The sequence below is a fragment of the Heliangelus exortis genome, chromosome 2 (assembly GCF_036169615.1).
Source record: "Heliangelus exortis chromosome 2, bHelExo1.hap1, whole genome shotgun sequence".
Taxonomy (NCBI): domain Eukaryota; kingdom Metazoa; phylum Chordata; class Aves; order Apodiformes; family Trochilidae; genus Heliangelus; species Heliangelus exortis.
In genome coordinates this window covers 80,192,709-80,211,037 of record NC_092423.1, presented here as the reverse complement: position 1 = coordinate 80,211,037, position 18,329 = coordinate 80,192,709, and the positions used below count along the sequence as shown (strand labels likewise).

The 18,329-nt window shown below is 41.9% G+C and overlaps 1 protein-coding gene across 4 annotated transcripts in view; it reads left to right on the top strand.

Annotated features, from left to right (window-relative positions):
• Positions 1 to 17,978, top strand: part of MTRR (5-methyltetrahydrofolate-homocysteine methyltransferase reductase) — a 33,932-nt gene extending 15,954 nt beyond the window's left edge. For all 4 annotated transcript variants that reach the window (XM_071736703.1, XM_071736704.1, XM_071736702.1 and 1 more), the window contains 8 exons: positions 2,250 to 2,338; positions 3,727 to 3,907; positions 5,680 to 5,722; positions 6,120 to 6,306; positions 13,620 to 13,738; positions 15,246 to 15,338; positions 15,425 to 15,604; positions 16,523 to 17,978. In XM_071736703.1, the coding sequence (XP_071592804.1) occupies positions 2,250 to 2,338; positions 3,727 to 3,907; positions 5,680 to 5,722; positions 6,120 to 6,306; positions 13,620 to 13,738; positions 15,246 to 15,338; positions 15,425 to 15,604; positions 16,523 to 16,667 (1,037 nt within the window). In that variant the 3' untranslated portion in view covers positions 16,668 to 17,978. The remainder of the gene's footprint in view (positions 1 to 2,249; positions 2,339 to 3,726; positions 3,908 to 5,679; positions 5,723 to 6,119; positions 6,307 to 13,619; positions 13,739 to 15,245; positions 15,339 to 15,424; positions 15,605 to 16,522) is intronic.
• Positions 17,979 to 18,329: the final 351 nt, after the last annotated feature.

The window sequence follows — 18,329 nt, the reverse complement described above, 5'->3', positions numbered from 1 at the left end:
TTAAATCTCTCCTTGCACAGCACTTCACATCAATCTGGTTTATATCCAAAAAAGAGATGCACTTCTAAAGCAGAAGGCAGTGATGCTGCAAGACGCATTTTGATGGCTTGTCAGTCTATGTGTATCTGTTCTGATGAGTCTTACGATCCCACACCTCAGAAAGGGTAGCTACAGATCCCAGGAGGGTTCCTGGTTTTTAACAATCTCCCTTCAGGTCAGAGTTGATCCTGAGCACCCTCAGGCTTGAGGCAGTGTCATCCAGGGCCCAACCACCATGCACAGGCAAGCAGCAGGAGATTGGATGATGGCAGGGGATGTCACAGAAGTATGCTACTTCTGCTTTGTGTACGGTATTTACAGATTCTACAGAATCAAGCACGTTTTCAAAGGATGCAATTGTAGGGGTATAGCAAAGGAGAAGGTAATGGTAGGAAGGTGGGCTTGAAATTTTGCCTCTCCTGAAGTCTAGGAAGTTTTTCTGTGCAAACCAGGGCCCTGTTATCTGGCTATCTAGAATTCAAATATTTCTCTATAAGTTAAAAACATTGTCAGCAACATGTTCAAGTGAAGTCGTCTTGAATAGCACAGAGATATTTTCTCCTTTCTCCCTAAGGTAGAAAGGTACCTTTTGCTATACTGGTGTTGCAGGATGGCTATAGAGCTGCCTTAACAGGGCTCTTTGGGTTCATCAGTGTCAGATAGATCACTGATGGTCTGACATGTTCCACAGAGCCTGTATAACCAAGTGAATGTAGCTCAGCCCCTTAGTTGTTCTTGTACACCAAAAAAACCCTACTTGTTGCCAATCTGGAACAAAGAATTCGGCTTTATAGTGCAGCTTTTCCATTCTTGGCAACATGTCAGGGTTGCTTTCCTTCTCAGATGGTTGTTTCTTGCATTCACATTTCAGAGAAACTTGTAATAGTTCCTACAAACTGCTGTAGTTATGGGTTTACTGAATGAAGAGAGCTGAAAAAACTGGATAAAGAGCATGAACAGCAGGCTGTGCCTTTGCTGCATCTTCAAGATTTACCACAAATCCCAGTGAATTTTGTTTGCAGCTTCGCTGTGTTCAGTCTATGAATTCTCTGATGAAACAGATGAGATCAATTGAAAGGACAAGCCATAAGTTATTTGCAGTCTGGTACGAAACCTATTGTTCAAATATTGGATTGTGATTGTTATTGTATGTATGAGCATCCTAGAAAGAGGATTAAGTACTTGTAACATGCTGTCAGCATGTTCAAGAAAATGAAATTTGTAGAAATGTGTAAATGGATGCTGCTTTCCTTCCTTACATTTATGCCAGTCCTCTTGTAGAAGTAAGTTCTATTATTTGTAGCAAGGGTTCAGTCAAGTAATATTGATAAGAAGAGATTACTTAGCAAGTTATAATGGTAGCAAAAACTCTGCAGTATGAAAGGGCTCTTGAGCATGGTAAAAAAGCATAGTAAGAATCAGTAGCTAAATGTCAAAACGAAGAAACATTATTGAAATAAAGCCCAGCATGCAATTTGGGTCTGTAGGGAAATAATTTGGGACCTACAGAGCTTGTTAATTAAGGTGTTTTGTAACATAAATACTTTTATGTTACAAATGTTATGTTACAAATGTTGCTTATGGGGTTACTTTTGAAAAGGCACTTTAGCACAACATGGCATGGGGCTAATAAGCCTCACTGTACTCGAGCTGACTCCATGAAGGGACTCCCTGATGGCATCTCAGTGTAGGTACTTCCCAGAAATGGAACCTGTAGAGAACACGGTGATCCTGTGCTTGTACTGTAACTCCTTGGTTCTGCTGGAATTCAGTAACAGGCTGCATACACCTTGGTCACATCATTAGAAAATATCAGTGTGTTCTGACTTTGGGAGTACTTAGTGATGAAGAGGAAAAAATGTGGATGTTGGCTTTTTTTTTCTGATAATCATTCTTCTACATTTTTTGAGGGTGACAAGTAGCAGCAAAAATTTAAGTGGTTTAGAAGTGACATTTATTTGAACACTAATGTATTATACTTTTTTGTTTCCTGCTTTCCTGATAAGTTTTGAATTTTCATTGGAAAATTGTCATGGATGCTTCCTTGGAAACTGTCTTGCTGTTTAATTTATAATTTCCACTAACCATCTGGGATGTGAGCATACAGGATTTAATGTGGTTTAGCTCTCTCGGAGCAATAAGCACTTTGTAATGCCATTTTTGGATGTTAATAGATGTGGTTTGTTTGTTTCCTTCTCCCACTGAACTAGGAGCGACTCATCCACAACACATCCCTGAAAGAAGCACTCTGAAGTTCCTTCTAACCTGGTGTCTAGAAATAAGAGCAGTTCCCAAAAAGGTGTGTATGTGTTTGATCTTTTAAAGAGAAATTCTCCTATCCTGCAGATCTATCCCCGCTTTATGTGTAGTTACCACACTTCTTGGTAAATAAGTTACCACATTTCTTGCTTAATTACAGTTTGTAACTAAGCATACCATGATGTTTTCTAAATGCTTTTCTTTAGCATTTCAGTAACATGGCCAAATTTGAAGAAAGATTTTTTTTTTTTTGCCTGTATGGTACTTGTTCTCACAATGAGCAAGTATTATTTTCCTTTCATTCAGTGCCTGCAAAAAAACTGGAAGCATACAACTGGAACTTCATGTGTGTTTCTGGTGTTGCCAAAACCTATTTTAAAGATAACTTTGTATGAAGGATGAAGCTAAATAGTATTGTTGATTGTGTCTGTGAGGGAAATCAGTTTTTTGAAGAACCTTTTCGCTCGGTTTAGTGGATTTCATAGCCGAAGAGAAGACAATCTTCCAGTTGTTTCAGCCTTTTCAAAACTGCATTTAACAGTCTTAAGAATTTGTCTCAACAATAACAGTAGGCAGATAGTGTTGGCTGGGGAGTATCACTCACAGCAGTTCCTGTATCTAACCTATCTGCTTTATTACCTGTTCTGTGTAAAATGTGCTTTGCATAATTCTATCCAAACTATTGTCTGGAAGCTCGATGTCTGAGCAAATTCAAATTACTTTCCAAGTACTGTTTTGTGTAGAATATGTCCTCTGATTGCACTTGGTGATTTGGATCACTTTTCTTTTATGCACTTTGTCTATTTCCACCTTGGTTTTGGTAAATAACTTGTAACTATTTGCATCTGATTTTTACTTTATCTTACAATGCTCAATTTAGTTTTCCTTCAAGAAAAGCTTGCATTACTATTTTGTAAGCATAAAGTATGGAATAAACCACAACAGCAGCATTTACATGACTCATTAAGTACCATACTTTATCTCCAGTAATAACTCTTCTAAGACTTTTTATTATTCCTTTCCAGCTTCTGTTTTTCTTGCATTCATTTCTGTTATGGAACTGTTTTCTTAACGAAAGCACAATTTCATAAATAGGACAGCTTTTCATAAATTTAGGGTTTATCAGGGAAAGGGTTATGCCTGATTATTCATTTTGCACCTGCTCAGGGTAAGGAGGATTTTATGACCTGATAGCTTATTCCAGACATTAGAGGAACAGCCAAAAAAAAAAAAATAATTTGTAAAATTCAAAAATGCAAATTCTTCATAGTAGATAAAGGCATGCATTGGGAAATAAATTGTATTACCCACTAACCTGTCAGGTGACTGCTTCCTGTCCCCACGTATTCCAAGTATTTCCCAGATTTTTGTTCTTTTTCCCAAACTGACAAGTTTTTTTTCCTTTCACTCTTATTTCCTTCCCCACAGGCATTTTTGCGAGCTCTTGTAGAGTGTACCAGTGATGCAGGAGAAAAACGAAGACTTCAAGAGCTTTGTAGCAGACAAGGAGCCTCTGATTACACACAGTTCATTAGAGATTCTAATGTTTGTTTGCTGGATTTACTTCGTGCTTTCCCAAGCTGCAAGCCTTCACTTAACCTGTTAATTGGTAAGCGAATGATTTTAGACTTAATTAGATTTGGTTTCTGAAAATTAATCTAAATGTTCAATTTCCCCAAGAAAGAGGAACAACTGTTCAGTTAACAGCTTTAGAAATATTATAGTATTAACAGTGATCACACTAAAACTATTCTTGGAGAACCAAGCTTTGTTCTTTGGTCTTCATTCTGAAGACACTTAGGTACATACCTATGTTTTAGTGGACTCTGGATGGGTCCTGTGCAAAAGTAGTAAGCATAAATAATAAGCATAAAGTGTTTGCAAGATTAGGACCTTTAAGAAAAAATTTATCAGCTGCTTACAATTAAAAAAGACATGCTTTTACCATTCCTGATTTCCCTGCCTTCATGTTCTTTTCTTGCATGTTTACTAAAATGAAAAGCTTTTTTCAGTACATTTGTATGTCGAAAGCCACACTTAGTGGCTTCCTTATGTAAAATATTGATGGAATGAGACTCCAGCTGTAGCCATTTCAAATACATCTGAACATACTGATAGTTATTTTCTAGATTAAGAAACAGAATTTGTTAGTAAGTTTCATTATATGAAAGAAAAAAAATGCTTTTTATATTCCTGTAATTGTCTTCTCTGTGTCTCCCCCAAGTCTCTCCTTCTCAGTATACTGTGGAAAGTTGAAAAATTGAATATGAGCCCTGCTCCACTTTATACAAATGCATGAATTTTCATAGTGAGACCAAAACCACTTAGCTTTTCCAAGGTAACATAGAACATGCTGTAGCAACTGAACTGCGTAAAAGGAAATTTTAGAAATTTTTTTAATGTGTTCCCCCAGGGAGGTAATATGCTGAATGTGCTTAGTTTCTTCTTGAGACTTGCAAATATCTTCTGTAGCAGAGCATCTTTAAACTCTGCCAGGGTGTCCAGGTAGTGATTTGAACACCTGCAAAAGCATGTGGAAAAACAACCAAAAACCAGGTTAACAGTATGCTACCCTCTTATTCCCTCTATATAGCCTCTATATGTTTTCTGGCATTTGCTATGCCAGTTTTTTCTGATATTGCTCACTTATTGTCACTATTCCCCACCACATTGTTCTCTTAGCAATAGATCTGTCTCCTTTTAATATGCTGATTTCCTCAGGCAAAATGTGCAGTCTGCATGCAAGTCATTCCTTTGAAAGCATCAGTGAGATTGATCTTTTCCAAATGTGTACATACATATGTAGATATAAATAGGCATGTGTGATATACGTAGTGGGCTTCTAATTGAAAAAATGCTCAGTAATCTCTTGTTTTTTCAGTTGTGATTCTAAAAAATTGCCTAGTGGCAGTTTTTCATAGTGGTTCGCAATTGACAAGGTACATCTCCTTTTAGCACATTATATGTGGGAAAACTTCAACCAAGCAATTCCTTTTCTGAGAGTTTTTGCGCTTCATAAAAGGTTCTTGGATGAAAGGTGGAGAAAATAAACTTCAAGCTGCACCTTGTTGACAAGCTACTGGCATCTCTTGTGTGAACCTTACAGTTGTTTTTAGTTGACCAGGAACCCAATAAATTACCTGTTGTGGCCTAATTTTGTGTTCTCTAGCAGATGTTCCACAAAGTTTAAAAGATCATTGAAAATAGAATTCAGGTCCTGATAGTTTATTTCTGGACCACAAACACTGAATTTTACTGTATTTAAATGTACAGTTACATTATAATATACTTGCGATCCATTGTAGTATAAGCACTTATTGTACAAGATTTTCATTTAGTTGAATCAAGAGTGATGCTTTTTTTTTTTTTTTTTTTTTCCAGAACATCTTCCAAAACTACAAGCCAGATCCTATTCAGTTTCAAGGTAATTAAATATTCAAATTCATCTTGTTGGTAATTCAGGTATGCCTTTTTCTCAAGTGTGTGTGTGTACTCTATGATCTAAAGAAGAAAGAGAGGAATGAAGGAAACCTGAGGAAACCCGAGGAAAAAGCAATTGTGTCCCCATTGCAAAAAATCCACAGAGTTTGACTATTTCAAACAACACTGCTAAGGGTGTTTAGTAAAATTTTGATAGAGTTCTCAAGAATAAGCTCACACAAGTGTGGTTGGAATTTGGATTCCCATGTGTAACATTTTCTAACTATACTTTGAGAATCTTGATTCACTTGAGGTGATTTGGGCTGCAGATGTACCTACTGTAATATTCTGCAGCTTGCTCTCAGGTTTTGAAGTTCTTCTTTATACTTCTTTCTTCACAGTTCAAACTTATATCAACCAGGAAGACTGCGTTTTGTGTTCAATATTGTGGAGTTTCCTGCCTGTCCCACCAGACCAGTTGCACGGAAAGGAGTGTGTACTGGCTGGCTTGCTGAGTTAGTTGCACCTCTACTGCACCCCAATAAAAACACTCTAGATACAAAAGGAATAAGCACTTCAACTGAAAAGGTATGAATATTAAATCTAAACTCGTTAGCCATTAAATTTATGAATGTTTGAAACAATTATGTTACGTGAGAGGAATCTCACTGCGGGCGCGAGCTCGGTTCGTGAACAGAGTCAGTCGAGCTAGTGCTGGTTCGGATTAGTATCAGAGAACTAAGTTTGATCCGCCTGGCTCTGGGACCTGCTGGAACCACACCCTGCGTAAATTGGGCATGCGCATCTGGGCTAGCCCCAGCTGGCACAGGCGGGGTGGGCACTGTCCGGGCACCTGCTGCCTACATTTCCCCCCTTTTTTTTTTTTTTTTTTTTTTTTTTTTTTAGGTCTTTATGGGGGAAAAGATGACAAATACGCAAAGATCTTAGTTGCGAGGTGCCTCGTTGTTCAGAGCCGGTGGTGCTGGTCTGGTCGGGGCAGGGCGTGTCCATTTGCTGGGCACCCAGAGAGGTCCAGAGTCTGTGGATACACAGCTGTATCCTCTCCTGGTGAACAGCAATGGTCTTGGCCCCATCTATTGACCTGTTGTTGGTTCTTTGTAATAAATTTGGACTTCAGGCATGCTGATGACTTTCTGCGACGAGTAATGTAGAAGGACGGGTGGCTCTTGGGAGTCGCGGCTTAGGCTCAGAAAATTTAGAGTGAAGAGCGCTTTACTAAGCCGCGTCTGTGGGTCCATATTTTCGCTGTCTTTTTGTTTCTGTAGGTATGTCTTCAGGGTGCGTTTGGCTCTTTCTACAATCGCTTGCCCTGTAGACGAATGGGGGATTCCTGTAATATGTTTCACTCCCCAGGTAGCGAAAAATTGCTTAAGCTTTGCGCCTGTGTAGGCCGGCGCGTTGTCTGTTTTTATTACCTGAGGGATCCCCATGACAGTGAAACAGTTGGCCAGATGACAGACCACGTGTAGCGCCTTCTCCCCCGTCTGAGCTGTTGCCCAGAGCATGCCTGAGAAGGTGTCAATTGTAACATGGACATATTTCAGTCTTCCGAATTCCGGGACGTGTGTTACGTCCATCTGCCAGATTTCTCCGGCTTGAAGCCCGCGTGGATTCACACCCATTCCCAGGGTAGGGCCGAACTGGGCGCACTGGGGGCAAGCTTTGACGATGCCTTTTGCCTCCTCCCAAGTGATGTCGAACGTGCACTTCAAGGCCCTAGCGCTCTGATGAAATAGAGAATGGCTGTTCTGGGCTTTGGAGAATTCGGTAACTGGGTTTTGTAAACCTAAGCTGACTAGAGAGTCAGCTTTGGCATTCCCTTCCCCCAGGCCTAGCGCTGTCTTGTGGCTACGGATATGAATAATGCAGCATGGCTGTGTTCGAATTCTCAGCACACGCTGCAATGATAGGAAGAGTTCCTGTAGCCTTTTGTTGGGCACTGGCTTAATGAGGGCATCCTCGATACGGTTCGCGACTCCGACTGCGTATTGGGAGTCGGAGACGATGTTAACGGGAACTTGCTGCCACTGCGTCAGGGCCCAGATTATCACGAGCAGTTCCAGGGTTTGTAGATTGTCCTCAGAGGTGCCTGAAATCAGATGCTGTTTCCACTGGCCTTTGTCCTTCCATACACAGGCAGCCATTCTGGATCTTTGTCCAGCGTCTGTGAATACTGTTATACCGGGCACTGGGTGCTCCGAGACGATCGGTTGCTCGAGCCACTGGAACTGGCTGATAGCTTGTAATCGCTGATGTTTTGGGCCATCATGACGCACCTCACCGGGATAACCAAGTAGGGCGAGCTGTAGAGGCTCGGAGTGTTGTAGCATCCAGTCAAAATCGGTGGTTTTGATTGGGATGTTGATCCACTCTGGTTCTTGGCCGTCTACTTCCAGGCAGCGCTGGCGTCCCTTCCGTATGAGGAATGCTATTACCTCGGTCTTTTGCCATATGCCCTTCTGAGGTGTATGGGGGGGAAATAGCCATTCTAAAATAGCTATAGACTCTGATCTTGTAGAGTCTCGGTTATAAGTCAGATTGAGTTTGCGTTCCCCAGGTATTCTTTTGTTCGTGAAGTCCTGCATGAGTAGGGCGAAGGGGAATGAGGGGTGGTTACATACCCACACTCCGATGGGGTGGGTGGCGTCTCGCTGATCCGCATAGCCGGTTGTCAGCTTGTGGACGACCTGCTTCAAGGCGTTGGAGTGGTCCTCGGTCCAATCCACAGGTGCCCCTGGATGTGTACCCCGTAATAAGGACAAAAAGGGGTGGATGTCTGCATTGGTGAGACCTATAATGGGTCTAACCCATTGTAGCTCGCCCACTAGTTTTTGGGCGTCATTCAGTGTTTTAACTGAATGGACTACTTCTAATTTTTGGGGTCTCACCATAGCATCAGTTACCTTCCACCCTAGGTAGCTCCAGGGTGACTTCATTTGAATTTTTTCCAGAGCTACGATTAGTCCCTCGGTCTCGAGGTGGTCGGTCAAGACCTGGCCGATGTTTTCGGGGAACGGGGCTTGCTGGCAAAATAAGATATCGTCCATATAATGATAAATTATCGTATCCGGCATTGCTTTTCTAATTGGTGCGAGCGCCCGTGCCACATACGACTGGCATATGGTCGGGGAATTTCTCATTCCCTGTGGCAGTACCACCCACTCATATCGCTTCGCTGGTTCACTTTTGTTAACCGATGGGACCGTGAATGCGAAGCGAGCAGTATCTTCACGATTTAAGGGGATATTGAAAAAACAGTCCTTTAAATCCATGACCAGAAGATGCCAGTCTCTAGGTAGCATGGTAAGCAGGGGCAGCCCAGGTTGGAGGGCGCCCATTGGCCACATCTGGTCATTAATTTTTCTCAGATCTTGTATCAATCTCCACTTGCCCGACTTTTTTGGAACCACGAAGATGGGCGTGTTCCACGGGCTCACGGATGGCTGGACGTGTCCAGCGTCTAGCTGTTCTTTTATCAGGCGATTTGCTATGTCTAGCCGCTCCTTGGAAAGGGGCCACTGCTCTACCCAGACAGGGGTGTCCAACTTCCAGTGGAGTCTGGGGGTCAGCGGCATGTCAGCAGTGGCCCTTATTGAAAATTTTGGGAGGGTTGGGTGGGTTCAGGGATAGTGAGGATGGCTCCTATCTGGCTCATCACGTCCCAACCGACCAACCCCCCGAGCTGACCGGGAAAGGGTAACACATATGGTCTCACAGTTACCACTTGCCCTTCTGGAAATTTAATTTGTACTGGTTGGTGCGCTTGCAGGGGGGTGGAACCACCACCTATCCCCTGAACAGCGTCAGAAACTGCAATAAGCTTCCATTTTCGAGGCCAGATATTCTTACTGATGATTGTGACGTCGGCCCCTGTATCTAGCATTACAGGGAGGGTTTTTACCTCTTTGCCGATCGCCATCTGTATGTTTATAATCGGCCTTGTTCTCATCTGTTGCGCCAGGGTTACCAAGGTGTCTCCAGATGAGCCAAAGGCCCGATCGCCTCTCTCTGTTTTAACGTTCTTTCCTAGGTCTAATTTTGGGAGTGGGACTAGCTGTGCTAATCGGGTTCCTGCCTTAATTACTAGGGGGGGGGTTTAGTGTAAAACACATTATCTTTATTTCCCCCGTGGAGTCAGCGTCTATAACCCCTGGGAGCATTACTAGTCCTGTCAGTCCTGAGGAAGAGCGTCCTACTAAAAGTGCACCAACGTTAGAATTTTCATGGATTACCGGTCCGTACGTGTTTGTTGGTATTGTGTGGACAGCCGTGGTCAGCAGCGTGGTGTCTACTGCAGATTGTAAATCGATGCCGAGGCTTCCCTGGTTTGCTGGGGCGGGGAGCCGGCATACAGCGTTGGCCCGGCTACTTGTATCCTGGCACGGGGGCCCCTCGTGCTGTCCCTGCCTTTTTTTTGGTACCAGCAGGCTGCGTCGTTGTGTGTCGCTCGCTGACAGCGATTACACCAGACGACTGCAGAGCAGTTTCGCCCAGTGTGTCCCCTCGCGTGGCATCGCGAACAGACCGGGCTAGACTGCCTCTGTCTGTTCGGGCGATTTCGCCGGTTTTGACGGCCACGTCCTCCGTTATTGCCCAGTTTTTGTACTACCGCCGCGAGGAGCTGATGGGTTGGCTCCAATGCGGCGGCGAAGGCACCAGCCATTCCCTGGTGCTGCTGGTGCTGAGACGCCCTGGCGGCAACATCCAGCATTTCTGATACTGGCGCCATTTTCGGCAGTGTCAAGAAGAGGGCTTTTGATCTAGGATTTGCATTCTCGAATGCCAGTAGTTTAAACATGGATTCATGCTGCTCTACCGTCAGGTCTGATTGAGCCGTGACAGATTGCCACAGTCGATTGACAAAATTTTGATAGGGTTCGTTCAACCCTTGCTTTACGTTGGTAAATGATGGTACTGGGTGCGGTTCTGGTACTGCATAAAATGCCTGACGTGCCAGTCTTGCCGCGGTGTGGTGGACCTCGCGCAGGCATTGCAGCTGAAGATCGATCTCTGCAAAGCGCCCGGAGCCGGTAAGCATGTCCGCTGTGATGCCCGCTAGCGGATCTCCGGGTGCCCTAGCGCAGTTAACTTCCGCCGCGGCGAGGCGTTCCCACTCCTTTAACCAGATGATTTGTTGGGAGGGGGTTAGTAGGTACTGACTTAGACTGCGACAGTCATATGGGCTGTTTACATCGGAGGTGAACAGCCAGTCCAGGATGGCCCGGCCGCTCTCCGACCTTAGCCCCTGTTATTTGATTATCTGCCTCGCCTGCTGCAGGGTTTTCCATGAGTGTTGTTCAAACACCGGCTGTCCATTAGCGCCCTGCAGCACGGGGCATGCACAGTGGTGGGCTGCCACTCGCCCTGCAGAATGGCATCCCGGATGATGCCAGACCAGTGCCCTGGGCGACCGGTAGTAGCGCCCGGGGCGTTTTGAAGTTGCCGCGGCGGGGTCGGGACATCGTCCTCGTCGTCCGTCAGGGTGGGTGGGTTCCTGTACTGCTGAAAAGCTGGGCGATGTTCAACGTCCCGCTTCTCTATTAGTTGCACGGCCCGAGTGACCTGGTCTTGCAGGGCCGATATCTTGTCTTCCAGCGCAGATGCTGCCGCTGGTTGAGGGGCTGCTTTTATCTTTGCAGCCTTTCGTGGGGCCGGGTGCGGCGGCGGGGGTAGCTCTCCGCGGCAGCCGGGGGTGCTGCCAGCCGCAGTTTCTGCCCCATCATTTTCCGGTGTTTTGACTTCCGGGCCGATATCCGATAGGAGTTCGGCCACGGTTTGGTGGGGCTTTCCGGACATGCCCTTTATGGCAGGCTTGCCCGTGGTCAGCCCCAGATACACTTGTTCGTTTTTTCCTTCCTCCGGGGATGGCGCCGACAGGGTCATGCTCGGCGCTCTCCCGGGGTCCCCCCCCTCGGAGGGTGGCGCCAACGGGGCCACGCTCGGCGCTCTCCCGGGCTCCCCCCCCTCGGAGGGCGGCGCCGACGGGGCCACGCTCGGCGCTCTCCCGGGCTCCCCCCCCTCGGAGGGCGGCGCCGACGGGGCCACGCTCGGCGCTCTCCCGGGCTCCCCCCCCTCGAAGGGGGGTGCCGAGGGGGTCACGGTAGGCATTTCCTTAGGGGGAAATACCTCGGTCTTTCGTAATGGGGCCGCGGCGGTGACAATTGCCACTTCTACTTCAGCTTTCATAAGAACTAATAGATTGCAAACGACTCGCCAGGTGTTGTCCGCACCAATAATGTCGCCGTTGGTCTCCTTATAGTGGAGACTTGCCAGCAGATTGTACACCTCCCCCCCCCACAGGTCCCAGGTGGTCTCGGGACTCGGGTAGCGGAGGTTTTCCTGCGTTTCTGCCTGGGTTGTAATCTGATCGGCAACGGCGGTGCCGGTAGGTTTGCTTGCATAGGATCCCATCATCGGATTTACTGATGACGATGTCGAAGAAAAGGGTTTCTCTTAGCCGAATTTTTCGGGGTATCGAACAGTCTGTAGAGAAGGGTCACTTTTGGACGAAACGCTCGGGGAGACGGTTTAGACCGAAATTGTTGCCTGCATTCTCCACCAGATGTTACGTGAGAGGAATCTCGCTGCGGGCGCGAGCTCGGTTCGTGAACAGAGTCAGTCGAGCTAGTGCTGGTTCGGATTAGTATCAGAGAACTAAGTTCGATCCGCCTGGCTCTGGGACCTGCTGGAACCACACCCTGCCTAAATTGGGCATGCGCATCTGGGCTAGCCCCAGCTGGCACAGGCGGGGCGGGCACCTTCTGGGCACCTGCTGCCTACACAATTACATGTTTCTTTACTCACTGCTCTCATGTAATGCTGGTGTTTTGGCAGGATACACCTTCATTTTTCAATTCTACCCTATTGTAAGTCATGTTTTGAATTTCATTGTTAATTTGCTAAACTTACATTTTGGTTTATCTATGGATAGCTTTGTAATAAGCCTTGCTATTGTTGAAAGGCTAGTGTAGTCCTAAGTGAGTTTTTTCATAGATTAAAATACCACTTTGCAATTAAGTGGTTGTGACTGTTGTAGGACAGAGGCCCTTTGTCACTTCCAGGAAAGGGTGGCAGAGAATAGGGAAGAAATCATAAAACTCAGCTTCTTGTCAGGTCTCAGACATTTTGCAAAGGCAAAGTTATAGACTGTGACACAGAGGACAGTCGTTTGTGGTATTTCTGATGTCTTTCAAATATGATTTGGCATGAAAGGTATTATTAGGAGAAGGTATTTTTTTTTTGCCTCTTTTCACAGCAGAGAGTCTATGTAATTAATTGGACTCAAAGTAATGAGGGATAAACTAATTTTTAAAAATTTGGAGTTCTACTATATAGAATAGATTAGACTGGCAGTAGTTGGGGTTTTTTTTCATATTTGATCAAGAAACTTGGATGCAAACATCAAATTTGTTTATAAGAAAACTGCCAGCAATTCAAGGTATTGCTCTGGGAAAATGAAAGGAAAACCCATACAAGTTATCGTCATTTTTTAAAACTAACTAAAAAGATAAAATTATTAATACGTGCATTGTATCTTTTTTTCCTCTGACTACCAACACTAACCTTTTCATAAATTCTGTAGCAGTATTCCCTAAATTGATTGTGTGGTCACCTTTTATACCAGAAACTGATGTTAGTGGTGTTTTGCCTAGTTTTTCTTCAAATGGATTAGTAGGTAATTATGATGTAAGTTTCTTTCAGAAACCCATGTGAAATTTTATTCCAAATATCTGTATGGGATTAAACTGTGAATCTCAGGATTTGGAAGCGTGTGGACACATACACTGTCTAAATATCCTGAGAGTTCTAAAAATTTAAATATGTTTCCACTGTTTGTTTAAGACTATTAATCAATTGTATTCTGTTTAATTTCATTTTAGATATCTATTTTTTCTCGTCCAAACAATACTTTCCACTTACCTGCAGACCCATCTGTTCCGTTTGTGATGGTTGGTCCAGGAACAGGAATATCACCATTTATTGGTTTTCTGCAACATAGGTATGTACTAGATTGTTATCTGCAAACAGCCTTTTATTTTGAAGAAAATACATTGTCAGTTTTTGATTACAAATTAATTTTTTTTCTTCTTTTTATTTTTTGTAACAGTGCTATATTGATATAGAAAGAGTCTTACGATCTTAAAGAAGCAGTGCTAGTTTCCATATTTGCTTTTCAAATGAGTAAAACTTAAATTTCATGTAACTGTAGTATCTGTGGTGCATATATAAGAAATTGGGTTAATTGCAGAACTAGTAATAAGAAATTAAAGCTTTTATCTGTGTGTTGATAGTGAAACCCCTGTTAAGAGGGTGATAGTTTTTAGAAACAGAGTTGATTGGCTTAAGTTTGATAGTAAAATTCCATTTCCTGCAGAAGCAGCATCTCTATCAAAAGCCTTGCCACGATGAACATCAAGTTTTCTCCCACATTCCCATATTTCTGTGAGTTTATACATCATGATGTTTTAAGATCAGGAGCTCCTAACTGGGCAGTAATATTTCAGTTTTTAGGTTTGTATTTGAGGGAAGGTAGATCCTCCAGCAGCATAGTTTTGCAAGAGTTTTGCTTGTTCAAAATATAACAGGTTTTTCATCACCAGTGTGTAAAACCATGATCATTTGGAGGAAATGAAGAACAGTAAGAGTGGAATATTTGTGTGGGAATGCTTGCAAGTTTTGTAGGTATCCGACACCTATCATACCTACATTACTTGCTCCTTCCAGTAAGATCATGGAATTGCTTGCATCATGGTACAATTATTTTAAAACCACTTTTTTTGTCACATAAAATAAAGTTTTGACATGGATGTTTCTGACTCCATGCTTCCTCTCCAGCCCAATAATATACAATCATTACACTTTAATTTTAAAGCCCAGCTATACCTTTATGTCTCTGAACTATTTTGCACTTTAAATTAAAGGCTTCATGGTACTTCATAAGTATTTGATCATGATAAATAAAATCTCTCTCTCAAAAAAAAACCTCAACAAACTACAACAACTAGAAAGTTGCATTTAAGCCCCATATTAAGCATTATTTTAAGAAAATACTATAGCTGTTCTGATGGTGTAGTAGTAAGTAGATTGTTATTGATAAAATCTAGAGGGTTTCTACAGCCAAATGGAATGCACACTAAAAGTGCTTTGTGCTGAGTTTTCCCAGGTGTTTTTAGAGGGCTTCTAGTAAAGTATGAAAGGTAGTGATCTTATTCAGCAGTCAGGATTGTTTTGTGAGGTGTTTGGAAGTGTCAGTCTTGACTATTCCAATATAAAATTGTGTCAAAAAAATTGAAATTGAAATGGATTGATTTTGAGCTGAGCTGAAAGCGTGTAGTCAAGAAAATCAAAGGAGGGTTTGACTGTGGTTTACCATCAGTCATTTCACATTTTTGCCAATCCAGAGGCTTATTAAAGCACTATTGTAGATGAGAATTATACTCAGACTATAGACTTTAGATTCTGTACTTGATAAAACGGGATGGACTTCTTTTCTTTTCTTTGTTCAGGCAAAAGCTCAGAGAAGAACATACAGACTGGGAATTTGGAGAGACATGGCTGTTCTTTGGTTGTCGGCATCAGGATCGAGACTATTTGTTCAAGCAAGTTCACTGTTTAGCATTCATTTCATAATCAGGAGGGAATGCTTACCACTGAGACAATGCTGACAGTTTTTATTCTCTTTCAGAGATGAACTCAAATGTTTTCTTGAAAATGGCACATTAACCCATCTTAAGGTTTGTTTCTCAAGAGACTCTACAACTGCAGAAGTAGCCCCACCTAAATACGTGCAAGATGTCATTAGGCTTTATGCTAAGGAAATTGCCAGAGTCCTGCTGAAAGAGGGAGGTTACTTCTATGTATGTGGGTGAGTAGAGCTGTGTGGAGAGGGACTGTCTCAGAAAGAGAGCAGAGTTAGCAGACATTTGAAGCTTTTAAAAGATTTAGAGCTGTCTGAAAGACAGGACCGGCATGATAGTGAATGCTTGAGAATTTAATCTCTCTTTTTTCCAATGTAGTTTTGAAGTAGCTTGTAATGACACAGTTTCACTAGTTGCTTTAGTCACTTACTGTTTCTTTTTTAAAATTCAATTAAGCTATAGGAGATTTCAAGCTAATAGATTTCTATTGAGAAAATGAGATATTTGAGTAGGTTTGATGAGGCATTACACTTCTGTGAGATTGCAGTAGTCTTCTGCAGTGTTCCAGGCTTGGGTGGGACAGAAAGCACTGTAAAAGTTATATGGTTTACAATGACAAGTTTTATTTGTGGATGTTAATTTGCCCGGAGGTTTGAGATTTTTAGGACGTTCTTTGGTAAATGGACAAACTGAATATAGAGCCCAGTGACAATTGCTTTCTCCTGCAGGAATAAATGTCAACTAGTTGTAGTTAAAACAGCATTATTAATATGTAAGGACTTGAGGTTTTATGGGAGGTTTTTGGTTTGTTTGTTTTATATTGGAACCATATGGTCATATAATAATAATAAATACTTCAGCAGGTCAGATTCTCCCTAAAAATAAAACAATTATTCTGTGAAAGCTCAACTAGAGTTCAAACTTTTTTTTCTTGAGTCGAGCATGCTGAAAACTTTGTACTTGTCACTGTCTGTGCTCAGCTACATTTTAACTCAATGAGAATCTTGCCATACAACATACAAGCTCTATTTGTGTTTGGAATTTTTTTTTAATGCTTCTTTTCCAATATTATCCTGCCTCTGAAGCTATTGATAAAAGGAAAAATAAATTATTATGCATTTTCCTTCTCTATATTTTTTTTTCAGAGATAAGAAGCACATGGCTGATGGTGTCAGTGATGCTGTAGTGGACATTTTAAGCATGGAAATGGAAGCTGACAAATTGGAAGCAATGAAAATCCTGGCCACGCTTCGAGAAGCAAAACGCTATTTGCAGGATGTTTGGAGCTAAATATTTGCCTTTTCCTATGCCTTTGTGACACAAGAAAATTAGTTTCACACATACTCTTTTTACTAAATTTATTGCCAAGTTGCTGTCTGTAGTCACACAAATATTAACTTTCCCTGTGAACCTTTCAATCAGGAATATGAAACCTTTTAAATGATAGCAAACAAGGCTGCCTTCTGAACCGTATGGGGTTTTTAATTATGTTAAATAGTACACTTCAGTGCCTTGATTCTCTCATTTGAAGATCGGTTTCATGTAGAAAGTAAAAATTTCTGCACTTTTACAAGTATAATTGTATTTTTACATTATATCATGTATTTTTTCCTATAATGTGTACATAAAGCTACAGAGTAAATATGTTATGCACTGATCTGTGCATCATCAAATACATTACTGACTCGCTGACATTTATTTGAACTCTTCCTGAGATTACTTAGATTTTTTTCAGCTTGCACTATGGCAGTAACCCCCAAAAGGCATGAATGTTCAGAATGTTGCATAGAAAGGCAACTGCAGGATTTCTGAAGTTTTCTTTAAATACTGAGCTTTTTCATTCCATCATTACATCATGTTTCAGAGTTTTGCTATACTCCAAACTAATCCTTAGTGGGTTTTCCTCTTAATTCTTTTGACATTATTTTCATTCCTGTCTCTAAAATATTTGTGGTCTAATATATGAGCAAACTTAATAGTTGTGTTGAATTTGGTTGCTGATTAGTGAATGCTTTCCCAGTTTATTAAACTATTTATTTTAATCTGAAGACATAGTAAAATGTGGTTTGGAAAGCAGTTGCCTTTACATATGACAATCCACTGCAAAAATCAAGTTGTTGAAAACAAACTGTTGAAGTATCTTCTTTCTAGTAAGAGCCATTTGAAGTTGAAACTGGTGGAAAAGTGTAAGTCATTCATGCTTCTCTTAAGAACATTCCTCTCCCTTCTGCTTTTTCTAATTTCTAAATATCCATGTTGTCACCTTGGTTCCTTGTCATACTTAGATCTTTAAAGATAAACACAGAGTATGAGAGAATGTTTTAGACAAATCATTATTTTCTGGGAGACCTCTGTTTTGTGTTGGGTTTTTTGTTCTGTTTTGCTTTAAGCATAATCAGACCTGCATGACTTATTCCAAGTCTTGTGATTGTCTAGTGATTATTATTTAATTGGTAGGTAAATGAAGAAAACCTTATGGAAAAAACCCATTATGATTAGTTAGAATTAAGTCATGTTTTTAAAGAAAAAACATTCTAGAGAAGTGCCTGGAGTTAGGGTTTGGTTATAACATGAGTAATGATTATTTAAATGTTCTTGGAAGATATGAACTAATTTTGTGCAGAAATTCTTCAGCAGAGCAGTTAGATCAGTCGCTGCCAAGTAATCTCTCCAATAAGAAAGGTCCACGGGGAGAGATGGTTTATAGTAAATGCAAACAGTGCATTTTTTTTCACCTTTGGCACGTAAAGTGCCAAAAAAAAGCAGTGCTTCTTTTTGAAAGAAAAAATTAAATTTTAAAGTTTAATGGTAATCACTTAGGTGGTAATCACAGCAGCATGTTGCAGCAGCCAATCACCTTTACACATTTTTTAAAATTATTAATAAAAAAATAAGCTACAAGTATTTCAATAGTAAAGATAAATAATTTACTGCCTTCTGTTAACAAGTGTT